Source organism: Lygodium microphyllum, chromosome 27, assembly GCF_053477565.2.
Source record: "Lygodium microphyllum isolate KBCC chromosome 27, Lygodium_microphyllum_v1.1.10, whole genome shotgun sequence".
In the NCBI taxonomy this organism is placed as follows: Eukaryota; Viridiplantae; Streptophyta; class Polypodiopsida; order Schizaeales; family Lygodiaceae; genus Lygodium; species Lygodium microphyllum.
The window spans coordinates 64,470,919-64,483,887 of NC_141161.1; the positions used below are offsets into that span (position 1 = coordinate 64,470,919).

The 12,969-nt window shown below is 42.0% G+C and overlaps 1 protein-coding gene across 1 annotated transcript; it reads right to left on the reverse strand.

Annotated features, from left to right (window-relative positions):
• Nucleotides 1-10,534: 10,534 nt before the first annotated feature.
• On the reverse strand, nt 10,535-12,571 carry LOC148012398 (cytochrome P450 750A1-like). The gene is made up of 2 exons (XM_087669367.1): nt 11,462-12,571; nt 10,535-11,291 (listed from the first exon to the last, which is right to left on the reverse strand). The coding sequence occupies exons 1-2, from the start codon at nt 12,035-12,037 to the stop codon at nt 10,662-10,664; spliced, it is 1,206 nt and encodes a 401-aa protein (XP_087525493.1). The 5' UTR covers nt 12,038-12,571; the 3' UTR covers nt 10,535-10,661.
• Between the last annotated feature and the right edge of the window lie 398 nt (nt 12,572-12,969).

Below are 12,969 nucleotides of genomic sequence, written 5' to 3' on the forward strand. Positions count from 1 at the left end.
CCCATATGCAAGTTGGGAGATGAAAGTTTTGTATCATCTTGTGATTTTTTAAAATTTAAGATCCAAAGAAGGTCATGGTGTTTGGATTTGCAATACCATCTTCTCTTGCTTGTGATACTGGACAACTAGTAGGGCCTATGATAGATATGAACAATCGTAAAGGAGTGTTATAAACTTACTAGCATATATAGCCCCCAACCCAAACACATGCATGCTCTCTTGATAAAGGGCATGCCTAAGCACAAGTTGTTGACATTGGCACCTTTAAATCTCAACAAGTAACCTACATTCAATTGTTGGTATGTTCTTATAAAAGTGTAGTTAACTCATCAATATTCAAGGACTCAAATAATATTCCTGTCAAGAATCGCGTGGTGGGGGGACTTGCTCGAGATGATGCGCCGAACACACACAAATGCACAAGGAGAAGCTCACTCAAGAGACAAGAGGAGAGATGGAGGCCAAAACGTTTTCTTGCTCATTTCTTCTTCTTCTTCCACACACTTTACAATGTACACAAAGTATAGATAAGATAAAACATAAAGAAAAGTGGCCTACTAAGTCAAACAATGCATAACCGACTAAACTAGTCGGCAAGCGCTATAACTATGCCAACTTTTGTAAATAGGTGTAACAACCTGAATATAATAAGTAATGAGTCAGTGGCCATGTGTGAGTCATAATGACCACCGACGTGCTAAGTGTAGATGTGTGGACCCATCTAACCAGGCGGTCCATCATCAATGTCCGCATGTGTTGAGCTTGTCATCTCAATACTCCCCCTCAAGCTCAACTGCATCTCTACAACTCCAAGTAAGCTTCGAAACTTTTGAAGCTTCTCTGTACCCAATGCCTTCGTAAAGATGTCAGCTATTTGATCCTGTGTGCTGACATACACCAAGTCAATCTCACCTGCTAGTACCTTCTTTCTCACAAAGTGGTAGTGTACCTCAATATGTTTTGTCCTCGCATGGAACACAGGGTTCCTAGCCAACTGTATACTGCTCATGTTGTCACAATAAATGACAACTGCACCTTCCACCTGCACATCTAAATCAGCCAATAACTTTTATAGCCATACTACCTCACATGCTGCAACAGCAGCACCTCTATACTCAGCCTCTGTACTTGACAAAGCAACTGTAGACTGCTTTTTGCTGCTCCAAGCAATTGCTGCACTACCAAGAGAGAACATGTATCCGCTGGTAGATCTTCTATCAGACATACTACCATCCCAATCTGCATCTGTATATCCAAACACTTGTACATTTGTACCTGCCTCATAGAAAAGTCCATAATGTAATGTGGACTTCACATATCTCTGCGTGCATCCAAATGTGGCTTTCTAGGTACTTGCATAAACTAACTCACAAGACCAACAACATAGCTCAAGTCTGGCCTTGTAATGGTCATGTAGATCAAACTCCCCACTATCCTCTTGAACATAGTAGGGTCTTCTATCTCATCCCCAATATCAGCACTCAACTTTACATTCTACTCCAATGGGACTGAAAGTGGTTTGCATGCTGTCATACCATACTTGGACAACATATCCAAGCCATACTGTCTTTGGGACAGCCATATACCATCATCACATCTGATCACCTCAATGCCAAGGAAGTATCTTAGCTCACCTAAATCCTTCATCTCAAACTTCTTCTTCAAAGAATCCTTGACTTCAGCAATCCCACTATCACTATCACCTGTAATAATTAAGTCATCCACATAGATGACTATGATGACCAAACCTGCATCTCCCTTTCTCACATAAAGTGAGTGATCAGCATCAGAAACATAAAAGCCAATATTGACAAGATACTCTCTGATTTTGTCAGACCATGCTCTAGATGCTTGCTTGAGCCCATAGAACGCCTTCTTCAACCTGCACTCATACGTGGGATGCTCTAAATCTTCATAACCTGCTGGCTGATCCATATACACTTCTTCCTGCAAATCACCATGCAAGAATGCATTCTTCACATCCATTTGCTACAACCTCCAACCTTTGGCTGCTACCAAAGCAATCACACATCTGACAATTGCCATCCTAGCAATTGGACTAAAGGCTCCATCATAATCTATGCCATATGTCTGGGCATAGCCCTTTGCAACCAGCCTAGCTTTGTACCTACTAATAGAACCATCTGCATTGTGCTTAATCTTATAAACCCATTTACATCCAATGGCTTTCTTGCCCTTCGGCAATGATACTAGATCCCAAGTCTTATTGGCCTCTAATGCAGCCATCTCCTCATCCATTGCTGCATCCCAATGATCATGACCAACAGCCTCCTCAAAACATGTGGGCTCAACATCCTCAACTAGTTTCACCATATAAGCATAATGGTGAGCTGCATAACCTTCAAAACCAAATCTTTTAACAGGGTATCTCACCCTGCTAGGCCTGCATACCACTGGATCACTCAATGGAGTCTTTGCATTAATGCGTGCTCTCTGTACACCTGAAGTCCTCACTGAAGGAATGCCAAGCTCATCATCCAAGCTCTCTGAGCCACTAGAGTCTCCATCAAGAACTGCATCAATGCCTTCTGACACTTTACTCTTTCCTTTGTCTTTACCCGTAGTGCTACTAGATGCACCTGAAGATGTAGAGGTACTCCTTAGTCTCCCAAACCAAGGACTACCAGATGATGTCTCTGGTCCACTAAGAGTCTGTGATTCTTGCTTTTCAGCCTGCACAAGAGTGTCATGATCATCATCATCATCCAATGCATCACCACTACACGCATACCAACTGCTCATTTCATCAAATATGACATCCCTGGTCACTCTAAACTTACATGTGACAGGGTTATAACAGCAATACCCTTTCTGCTCTAAAGAGTATCCAATAAAGACACACTTTTCAGCCTTTGGATCCAGTTTTTTCCGCAACTCATCTGGCACATGAACATATGCAATGCAGCCAAACACTTTCAAGTGTGAAACATCAGGCTTCTTAGCTGTAAAACATTCTTCGGGAGTCATCCCATGGACTGTAGCTATGGGAGTTCTGTTCATAATATAAACAATGGTATGAACAGCCTCAAACCAAAAATGCTTAGGCATATTCTTTTCAGCCATCAAGGTGCGTGCAACTTCTGCAATATGCCTGTTTTTCCTTTCTACAATCCCATTTTGCTGTGGGGTATACCTGCATGTGAACTGTCTCTTTATCCCATGAGACCTTAGAAAATCACTGAACTCATTCGAGAGGTACTCTCCCCCTCCATCTGACCTCAAGCACTTTACTTTCAAGCCTGTTTCTCTTTCAACTGCAACCTTGAAAGTTCTAAAGTGCTCAAAAGCTTCACTCTTTTCCTTCATAAAATATACCCACAGCTTTCTAAAACAATCATCAATAAATGTGACAAAGTATGAACTGCCTCCAAGAGATACATTTTGTGTAGGCCCCCAAATGTCCGTATGCACAACGTCAAGGATTTTTCTGCTTACATCTCTGTCATGTGAAAAGGGTTGTCTTTCCTGCTTACCAAACTGACATGCTTCGCATACCTTATGAAATTCTGTAACTTTAAATGTAGACAAACATGTAACCAACCCTTTGGACTGCATGAATTTCAGCCTTTGTACATTTTCATGTCCAATGCGTTTGTGCCAAATTTCAATGTCTGCAACAACACCTTTTCCTTTGGCATACATAGCAGCATTCATAGTAGGAATTCCAACATCCTGAGTAAACATACGTCCAACTCTACTTCCCTTTGCTACCAACCTACACTTGTCATTGAAGTCTTTACAAAGCAGCCCTTTGCATTAAATCTGACTTGCAGCCCTTGCTCTACCATTTGACCGACTGACACCAAGTTCTTTGTAATAGATGGCACATGTAATACATCTGAAAGACTCTTTGTCTTACCATCATGCAAGGACAAGGGAACTTTTCCAATGTGTAAAATTGGGTGGCATGAGTCATCACCCGTCTAGATGCACATAACCTGCATTCTGCAAATCCTGCATCTCTCCAAACCATTCTGCGTGGCTGGTCATATGGTTGGATGCACCTGAATCAACATACCAAACATCTTCATGTGTTCCCTTTCCTGTAATAGCATTCAGCATATGATGCATAACGAAAAAACGTTCATTTTTGTCTTCATTCTGTCGTGAAGACGATGCATAGTTTCCTTGCTGCAACTTACCACTGCGGATATCATCTTTCTTAGCATAACATTGGGCTACAATATGACTTGTTTTACCACAGTAGTGACACACAATACCAGAGTTGTTAGAGCCTCTATTCTGCCATCCACCTCTCCCTCTAAAGCTCCCCATGCCTCTAAAGTTACCACGACCTCTTGAAACCTGCATATCTCCAAATTGCTGATTCAATTTGTTTTGCTGGTTGTCACTACCACGTCCTGTACCACGACCTCTTGAGGAGATCCTGCCATGTCCCCTTCCTGAACTAGAGTAGAAAGCCTGGACCTATTCACCTCTTGAGGAGAACCTGCCACGTCCCCTTCCTGAACTCATCAAAATATGGAAATGGCTTTCTGACATATACGGAAGTTATAAAAGACTTCCAAGCCTTTTCATTGTTAAGTCCACCCAAGGTAGATGACACCAAATCATCATCATCAGGCATTGCATCAATCGCTGCCAATGCATCTGCAATGCTCCTTACCTTTAGTGCATACTCATTGATAGACATCTTCCCTTTCTTCAATGTATTCAACTCTTGCTTGAGTTGAATCTTTCGTGCCTTTGTATTTATAGAAAACATACTTTCAAGTACGGTCCAAGCTACATATGAATTCTCTGCATTTCTAATATGTCCCAGCATATTATTGTCAATTAGTACAGACAACCAATACATGACCTTTTTATCTTTTGCATTCCATTCCTTCCGTGCCTTTGTCTCTTCTGCAGTTGGAGGATCACTCACATCCGGATCCTTTTCTTCACCTGAAACAAACTCGTAGAGGCCTTTTCCAATAAGGAAGTTCGTGACACGGAACTTCCATGAAGAGTAGTTGTTCTTTTCAAGCTTCTCAATGATGGGGCTTCCACTGTTCTCTTCCATTATCACAAAATTAATACCAACAGCAAGCAAATTTTTTGCAACCCATGACCTGTAGTGCACAGCAATACACCAAACAACATTTTTCACTGTCTGCTCAACAATACATGCAATCTGCAACTAGTTTGTAGATAAACCTTGTGTTTACTCGCTAGTAAACACCTTTGAACTTACAGATCTGAAATCTGTAACCTGTGCACCCACTTTCGGTCAATAGAGTCGAAGTCACAATGTACCCTGAAACTGTTGTCCGCAACCTTGCGGCTCTAAAACGGGCCCTGAAACGGCCTCAGATGCCCAAAATAACTGCGGGAAGTCCCAAAGGGCCCATTTTCAGAATAGACAGTGCTCTTCACACACACCAAATCTCACTAGAAATCTGAGATTTTTGCTCTGCCCTGCTTCCGGTACCTCCACAGGCACTATCCACGAGAAAGAGTGGAAGAATGGGAGAGCTTCTTACCTGTGGCTTGCTTGCTCAAACCTTGCTTCTTCTCCTTCGCTTTAACCTTCGAAATAAGCCTCTCTCAATGGCGCAGCTTTGATACCATGTCAAGAATCGCGTGGTGGGGGAACTTGCTCGAGATTATGCGCCAAATACACACAGAATGCACAAGGAGAAGCTCACTCAAGAGACAAGAGGAGAGATGGAGGCCAAAACGTTTTCTTGCTGATTTCTTCTTCTTCTTCCACACACTTTATAATGTACACAAAGTATAGATAAGATACAACATAAAGGAAAGTGGCTTACTAAGTCAAACAATGCATAACCGACTAAACTAGTCGACTAGCGCTATAACTATGCCAGCTGTAAATAGGTGTAACAACCTGAATATAATAAGTAATGAGTCAGTGGCCATGTGTGAGTCATAATGACCACCGACGTGCTAAGTGTAGACGTGTGGACCTATCTAACCAGGCGGTCCATCATCAATGTCCGCATGTGTTGAGCTTGTCATCTCAACAATTCCTAATTATTATCCCGAACATATCTCTTTTAATTTTTTGCATAACATTGATGACACTCCATCTTTTAATATTTCCCTATTATTCATTTCAAGCTTTAAATTTTTCCAACCTCACTTATGATTTGAAAAGTTGTGTGAAAGTAATTCACTCAATTCTTATGCAAGAGTTAGAGGCTGTGGGGGAACCAATACAAGTCACAAACTCGGGCCCCCTTACTCCAATGGAGAGGACTAAAAGGGCACTTAGGTAACTTCCAAGTTAGCCCATAAAAACAACATTACAAAGCAGATGCAAAAACATTCAACTTAATGAATATCACTAAAAGAGTATTAAGCTAACTTCCAAGTTATGGAGTTTTTTATCTGTCGAGTGCTTTGCAATTTACCATATTTTTGACTATGTAGATAAGAACTTAAGACCTTATCATTTTATTCCAAGCATCCTTCAATTATGGGTTGAATCCTTCCCTTTCTAGAGAGGAGGCATTGAACCTAAATAGAGATTGGCTTTCATTTCTTTCTCCAACTAAACCGATCCTTCTTAGATGGACTTCCTAGGAACCTCACATTCCAAGAGATCATAGAGAGCCAACTAATTATCATTGTATCTTTGTTTGAGCCTCCATAATCCTGAATAGAAAAATAGCCTTGTCAATGAAACATTTGCAAGCAAGCTTTTAAAGGGAAATCTTTTCTTTCTCACCTCCATTAGATGCCAAAGACTTTGGTGGTTTAATTTCTTTGTTTCGATCTTGCTTTAACTTTGACATCTCTAGGATTTGGGTTCCTCTTTTTGAGGATTGTTTGTTTTCTTGGATTTACCCTTCTCAATCTATGAGCTTTTTTCTTTTTACTTCTTTTGTGACTATGTTGCATGAAGTTCTTCCTTATCTTCACTCTTTTCTCATTGGGTGCTTCTTAGCTCCATTCCTTTGCAAAGCACCCACGTTCTTTGCATATAAAGCATGTAACCAAGAAGAGAGAGAATTCTACATTGACCAGCAACTCAATCCCATTAGGATCATTGATGCCACGAGGCATATTCCACGGTGAAACAAGAGTCCTACTTCACTTCTAGTGTCTTATATGATAATCTAGGCTATGGATCTTCAACCTTCATTAATCTCACTGGATTCATGATGCCAAAATTAGGCCTTTCCTGTGCATGTATTTTTTGTCACTGTTGCATGTTACTTGACTCACAACATACATAATGTACAAGATAATCAAATAAATTCCTCCATCATATGCTCAATAATTAAGTTCTGATGCTAAAAATCTTGAAAACACCCAAATTCTTTAGAATCAAGAAACTACAGCTCCAATTTTGCTACTTGGAAGCCTAGATCCCTTAGAAACTTTGCTAACTCATTTAATCTTAGGTAAATAAGCTTGCTTTTGCTCACATTATTCACAACCCTAGATAGTTCTAGAAAAATTTCATACACTTTCATCAAATACATCTACTAGTTGCCTCTCTACTTGCACAATATTGGTAAGTTATTGTTGGCAAAGAATTCGGAGACCAAGTGTCTTCTTAATGGTATAGGAAGCCCCTTGCTTACTCCATGTTGCTCCTTCAAATCCAAATTCCTAAGCAAAGGGTTGGTGATTATTGTAGCAAAGAGTAATGGGACAATGGGACACCCTTTGGCATAGACATATTTACCTCAAAAGGACCTAAGCATAGACCATTTACAAATACATTCCAAAGAGTTTGAAACATCCCTACATAAATTCCACGATTCCTTCTCCGTCATCTATCATAGTGATGAACTCTTGTTGCTTCTTTTGCTTCATCAATTCATAAAATTAATTGGTCGAAGAACCAGTCCCATAAGATACCATTTCCCTTAGACTAAATTTTGGCAGCTTCACCTTTATGTTTTTGCAAATCCTCCATGTAATGCTCCACTTCTTTGAGAATTTGATAAAACATCCCATTACTAGAACACTTAGAAAGAGTCATAATAATATACTCACTGCATTGCTAACTACTAACATGCAACCCTCTTTGAAGTCAATCTTGATCTTTGCCATACATATTGGTAATCTCAGTTATGATAGCAATGGATCTCATCTAGTTCTACGTTGTATTAGACATTGGATTGTTGGTTTGTTTCCAAGCATCCTTCAGCTATAAGTTGAATCCTTCCCTTTCTAGAAAGGAGGTGTTGAAAGAGAGGGGCTTCCATTTCTTTCTCCTACTAAACACATCCTTCTTGGATGGACTTCCTAGGCACCTCACATTCTAAGAGATCATAGTGAGCCAACTAATTAACATTATATCTTTGTTCAAACCTCCATAATCCAAAATAGCAAAATAGCCTTGTCAAAGAAACATTTGCAAGAAGCTTTTAAAGGGAATTTTTTAATTTATTACCTCCATTAGACTTCAAAGAATTTGGTGGTTGAAATTATTTGTTTCCATCCCGCTTTAACTTCAGCATCTCTAAGATCACGCGACTGATAATTAGGTTTCTCCTTAGGTTTCTCCTTTTGAGGCTTGTTTGTTTCCTTGAATTCACCCTTCTCAACCTAAGTTTTTTCCTTTTTGCTTCTTTTGAAGTTCTTCCTTATCTCCACTATTTTCTCATTTGTTTCTTCTTATCTCAATTCCTTTTTGGGCGTTCCTTTGCAAAGCACCCATCTTCTTTGCATTTGAAGCATGTATCCAAGAAGAGGGAGAATTTGACATCGACCAACAACTCAATCCCATTAGGATTAAAAATATGGAGCATGTCAAGGATCTTCCTCTTATCCCAAAGTACAACAGGTCACTTGCTCCACTAGTTGATATTATTGTAAGAACATAGAGCGCTCTACCTAGCACTTCTACTAGCACATTACTTCTCCATCTAGCAAAGTAGGAAGTCCATGAGAACTAGCCCATATTGGCCATTCAATTTGCAAGACCTCCTCAGGAATAAAATCATGATGCCATGGAAGCATGTAATTAAGGCTCACTTTAAGCCAAACAAGTGAACCCAAAACCCAATCTCTTTTTGCTTTAGATGAAAGCAAGACCCAAAAGAAGTCTAATGGCAAGCAAAACAATGTGAGCACCACTTTGATCTATAGGTGAGCCAAAACAATCTAGCAAACTCATCCTCAAGGGGGACCTTCCCTTAAAATACATGTACATGTTGCATAGAGAATACTTAGCATTGCTTTGCTGAATGCATGGCAATAATGATACCACTCATGCACATAGCACTTGCTCCCCAAATTCTATTGTGACTCTCTTTTAATTCTCATTGAAACATTTTTTGTCACCCCACATCTTCTTCTCTAGCTCTTCCATGTTTATGCTAGCAACGACAAAGTTAGCATAATCCATCTCCATCCCATGGTCTTACTTCTATTGCTTTATGTTAGTGCTATGTGTTCCATCATCTCTTACTCCTTGTTCACCCCCTGAATATGCTACATGCATGAAAGTGGGAGTATATGCCACATGTTGGTAGGAAATGTTGCTTTTTTAATGAACTTAATACAGCTACCCTAGTTAATAGACCATGTGCCATGACTATCTATTGAGAGCTCCCCTCTTTAAGTTTTCGCATACTCAAGAGGTTCTATGTCTTTCATTTAAGGAAAAGGCTATTACAATTTGAACTATTTCTATTTTGCTAATGGATGGATATGCTCCTTGTTTGTAAGGGGCTCAAATAACTTTTGATAACTATTTGTGCTTGTATGGATACTAGGTATATCCCACACTTCAAGGGGATTTGAGGGGAATTTCAAGATTTAGAGCCATGGCATTGAGTTGAATTGAATGAGATTTTTCTTTGTTTTAATGTGACAAGGAAATATTTATATTGTTAAAAATGATATTTTATTTATGGATGTGTAAACTATTTGTGCTATGTGAGTAAGAATTAAAAGTTATCAAAATGCACAAATGTATCTTATAGCACATGTACATTTTGGATGCATACAAACATATCCATTACAAGTGTGTATCGACATTGTCTTATTTGAGATTAACTACATGGTTGATGGTTAGGCCTATTAATTGTGATGTATATTACTTAACATGACTATATAAGCATGACTATGTTAGATATTCTATACAAATTTGTTTTGATTTACTATGCATGCACATTATCCTATGATCCATAGTTTCATAATTTTATCCAATAAACATGGCTATATTAGGTGATATATAGAAATTTGCCTTACTTTACCATATAGACACTTATTTTACTAGTTATAGCTTCACATCTATCTAGTAAAATTAAAAACCTAGTTCCAATTTTAAAAACCCTAGTTACTAGCTATAAAAAAATGTGTATTTACTAGTTATAAGGCTATTTACCATCTAGTTTAGTATCTAAAGTTCCTTGTGATAGCAACTTCTACGGCCACAAAACATGTTACGCATGTCACCGAGAGCATTTGGAGATAACTCTACATTGTACAATCACAAAGTTCTTTACATTTGTTAATTTCACACGAACGAGCGCCGAGCGAGATAATTAGAGGGGAGTCATGTGTAGTGTGTGATTGGCTAGTTCATGGCTTTAAATCAGCTATTGGGGGGCACCAATTGGACATATGTAAAACTCTACACAAGCTATCATTTGGACGCATGATGTTTGCAAGACGTTATTTGCATGCATGGATGAATATTGCTAATAAGTTCATTTGTGGGAACTGAAAGGTCGATCGATGCGCAAGATGGGGGTTGCTCTTAATGGCGCTTGGCGACAGACGACTAATGATGTCTTTGCGGACATGTCAACGTGGGTCTGACCTTCCGGCAATCGCCATTCGAAACAGTGGACGAGGTTTGCGATGGTGAGCTGGAGAGTGGACATGGCAAGAGAGGCGCCCGGGCAGCTCCTTCTGCCTGAACCGAAAGGGATCCAGCAGAGCTCGTGACCAGGATCTGGATCTCCTCGTGTCAGGAGGAACCTCTCGGGCGAGAACCTCTCTGGGTCCTTCCATATGGTTGGGTCCCTCCCAATCGCCCATGCATTCACGAACAGCGTTGTCCCTTTGGGAAGGCTGTACCCCATCACGTTGCAAGCTTCTGTGGCCGTGTGCGGAAGCAAAAGTCTTACAGGCGCATGCAGGCGCAGGCCTTCTTTCACAGTGGCAGTCACATAAGGGAGGTCCGCCATGTCTGATTCTTCCACTGTTCTCTCCCTTCCAACGACCCCCTCTATCTCAAGCCGAAGCTTGTTCAAAACGGACGGGTTGTTGAAGAGCTCTGCCATGAGCCAATCCAGGGCCGTAGATGTGGTGTCGATTCCGGCTGCAAGCAGATCCTACAAGTGAAGGAACGGGGGGCAGAATTGATCATTCAGAGGGATTAAGGCTAAGGACAGACCCCGGCAACCCACACAAACCCCGAGTACCACCCCCCCAACACACACACACTCTCTCTCTCTCTCTCTCTCTCTCTCTCGACTGTGTGCATACAGATAAATGATCGTACCAGAAGATACCCCTTGAGGCGCAGTCGGCTGAGAGAAGGGTCCGACAGAAGTATGTCCAGAACATCCTCCCGAAGATATTTCTTCTTCCCCTGCAGTGTATTGAGCTCGTGCTGCTTCTCGCGTTCCTCTATCAAGAGCTCCAACAGGGCATCGATGTTGGCGTGCAGCTTGTCCATGCTTCTCTTGACACCGCGGTCCAGGAAACCCAGCCACGGGACGAAGTCACCCAGCACCAGCGCCTGGAACAGCTCGGACGCCTCAGTCACCAGGTCCTTCAAGGAGGCCCCGCCCACTGCCATGTCCGTCGGCATGCGACGGCTGAAGATGATGCGGCAAAGGATGTCCTCCACCATGCGGGACATGGCGACCGCCAGGTCGACGCTGGCGGCTACGTCAGCCTGGGCCCGCAGGCTGTGGAGGAGGTGGGCCACCTCCTCCCTCCGCAGCACCTGCGTCTCCTGGACCCTCCTGGCGCTGAAGAGCTCAAGGGTGGCGACCTTCCTGATGTAGCGCCAGTGCGGCCCGTAAGGTCCCAGTGAGAAGGAGTTGGTGACCCCGAAATGAGCCCGCTTCATGAACTGATTGGCTGGCCGGCTGGCGAAGACCTTGTCGTGCGTCTGCAGGAACGCCTAAGCCACGTCGGCCGTCGACGCCACGACAGCCACCCTAGATCCCAGGCGCAGGCACATGAGAGGACCGTGCCTCTCTGCCAAGCGTGCGAGGCGCAGGTGTGGGAGATCCCCGATGAAGTGGAGGAGGTTTCCCACCACCGGCAAGGGCAAGGGCCCCGGAGGGAGCTTACGGTGATGCTGCCGCCTGATCACGATTAACGCCCAGGACAATATCAGTAGTAGCGCGCATATGGCGCTACAAGCCAGCAGGCCGCCGCCGTTCCGCGCTTCGCCTTGCATTTTGAGATTAACGGAAAGATCCTGGACGACTGAACGAGGCTAATATCGAGCAAAGTGAATGCGGCCAGCTTGGAACTCAGCCAAAGTCCCTTGCTCTCTTCCTCTAGTCTCCCGAGTCCCCCCTCCTTCACGCCCTTTACGTTCTTCACCTCACCGGAGAAGGAACCAGGCAATTTGGTTTCCTGTCCCCTCCTTCACGGATGTCTCTTACCCTCTTTGAATCAATTAATCAGTGTAGGTGTGTGATAATCAATCTTGTATGTGATACAGACTCCACACAAATATGACGTGTGGCAGCGGTACCTTTTGGATGCGAACCACGCTTCCTCTCCTTCCGACTCCGGACATGTGTACTACGTAGGTCAAGTCCTTCTCAAGGGGAAACTTTTATTGCCGTATGACCTGTCTTTGTTGTCTACTTCAAGCCTTTCTAAATAGAAACTCTCCTTGTTTATTTAATTTTGTTACTATAAACTTCTAAGGTAAAGGGGTCAATAGAGTGTCATTTAACAATTTTCTATTATTTAAAAAAATTCCAAGTGAGTTGCATAAATATTTTTTAATGGTCAAATTATTTATATTATATAGAGCTCAAA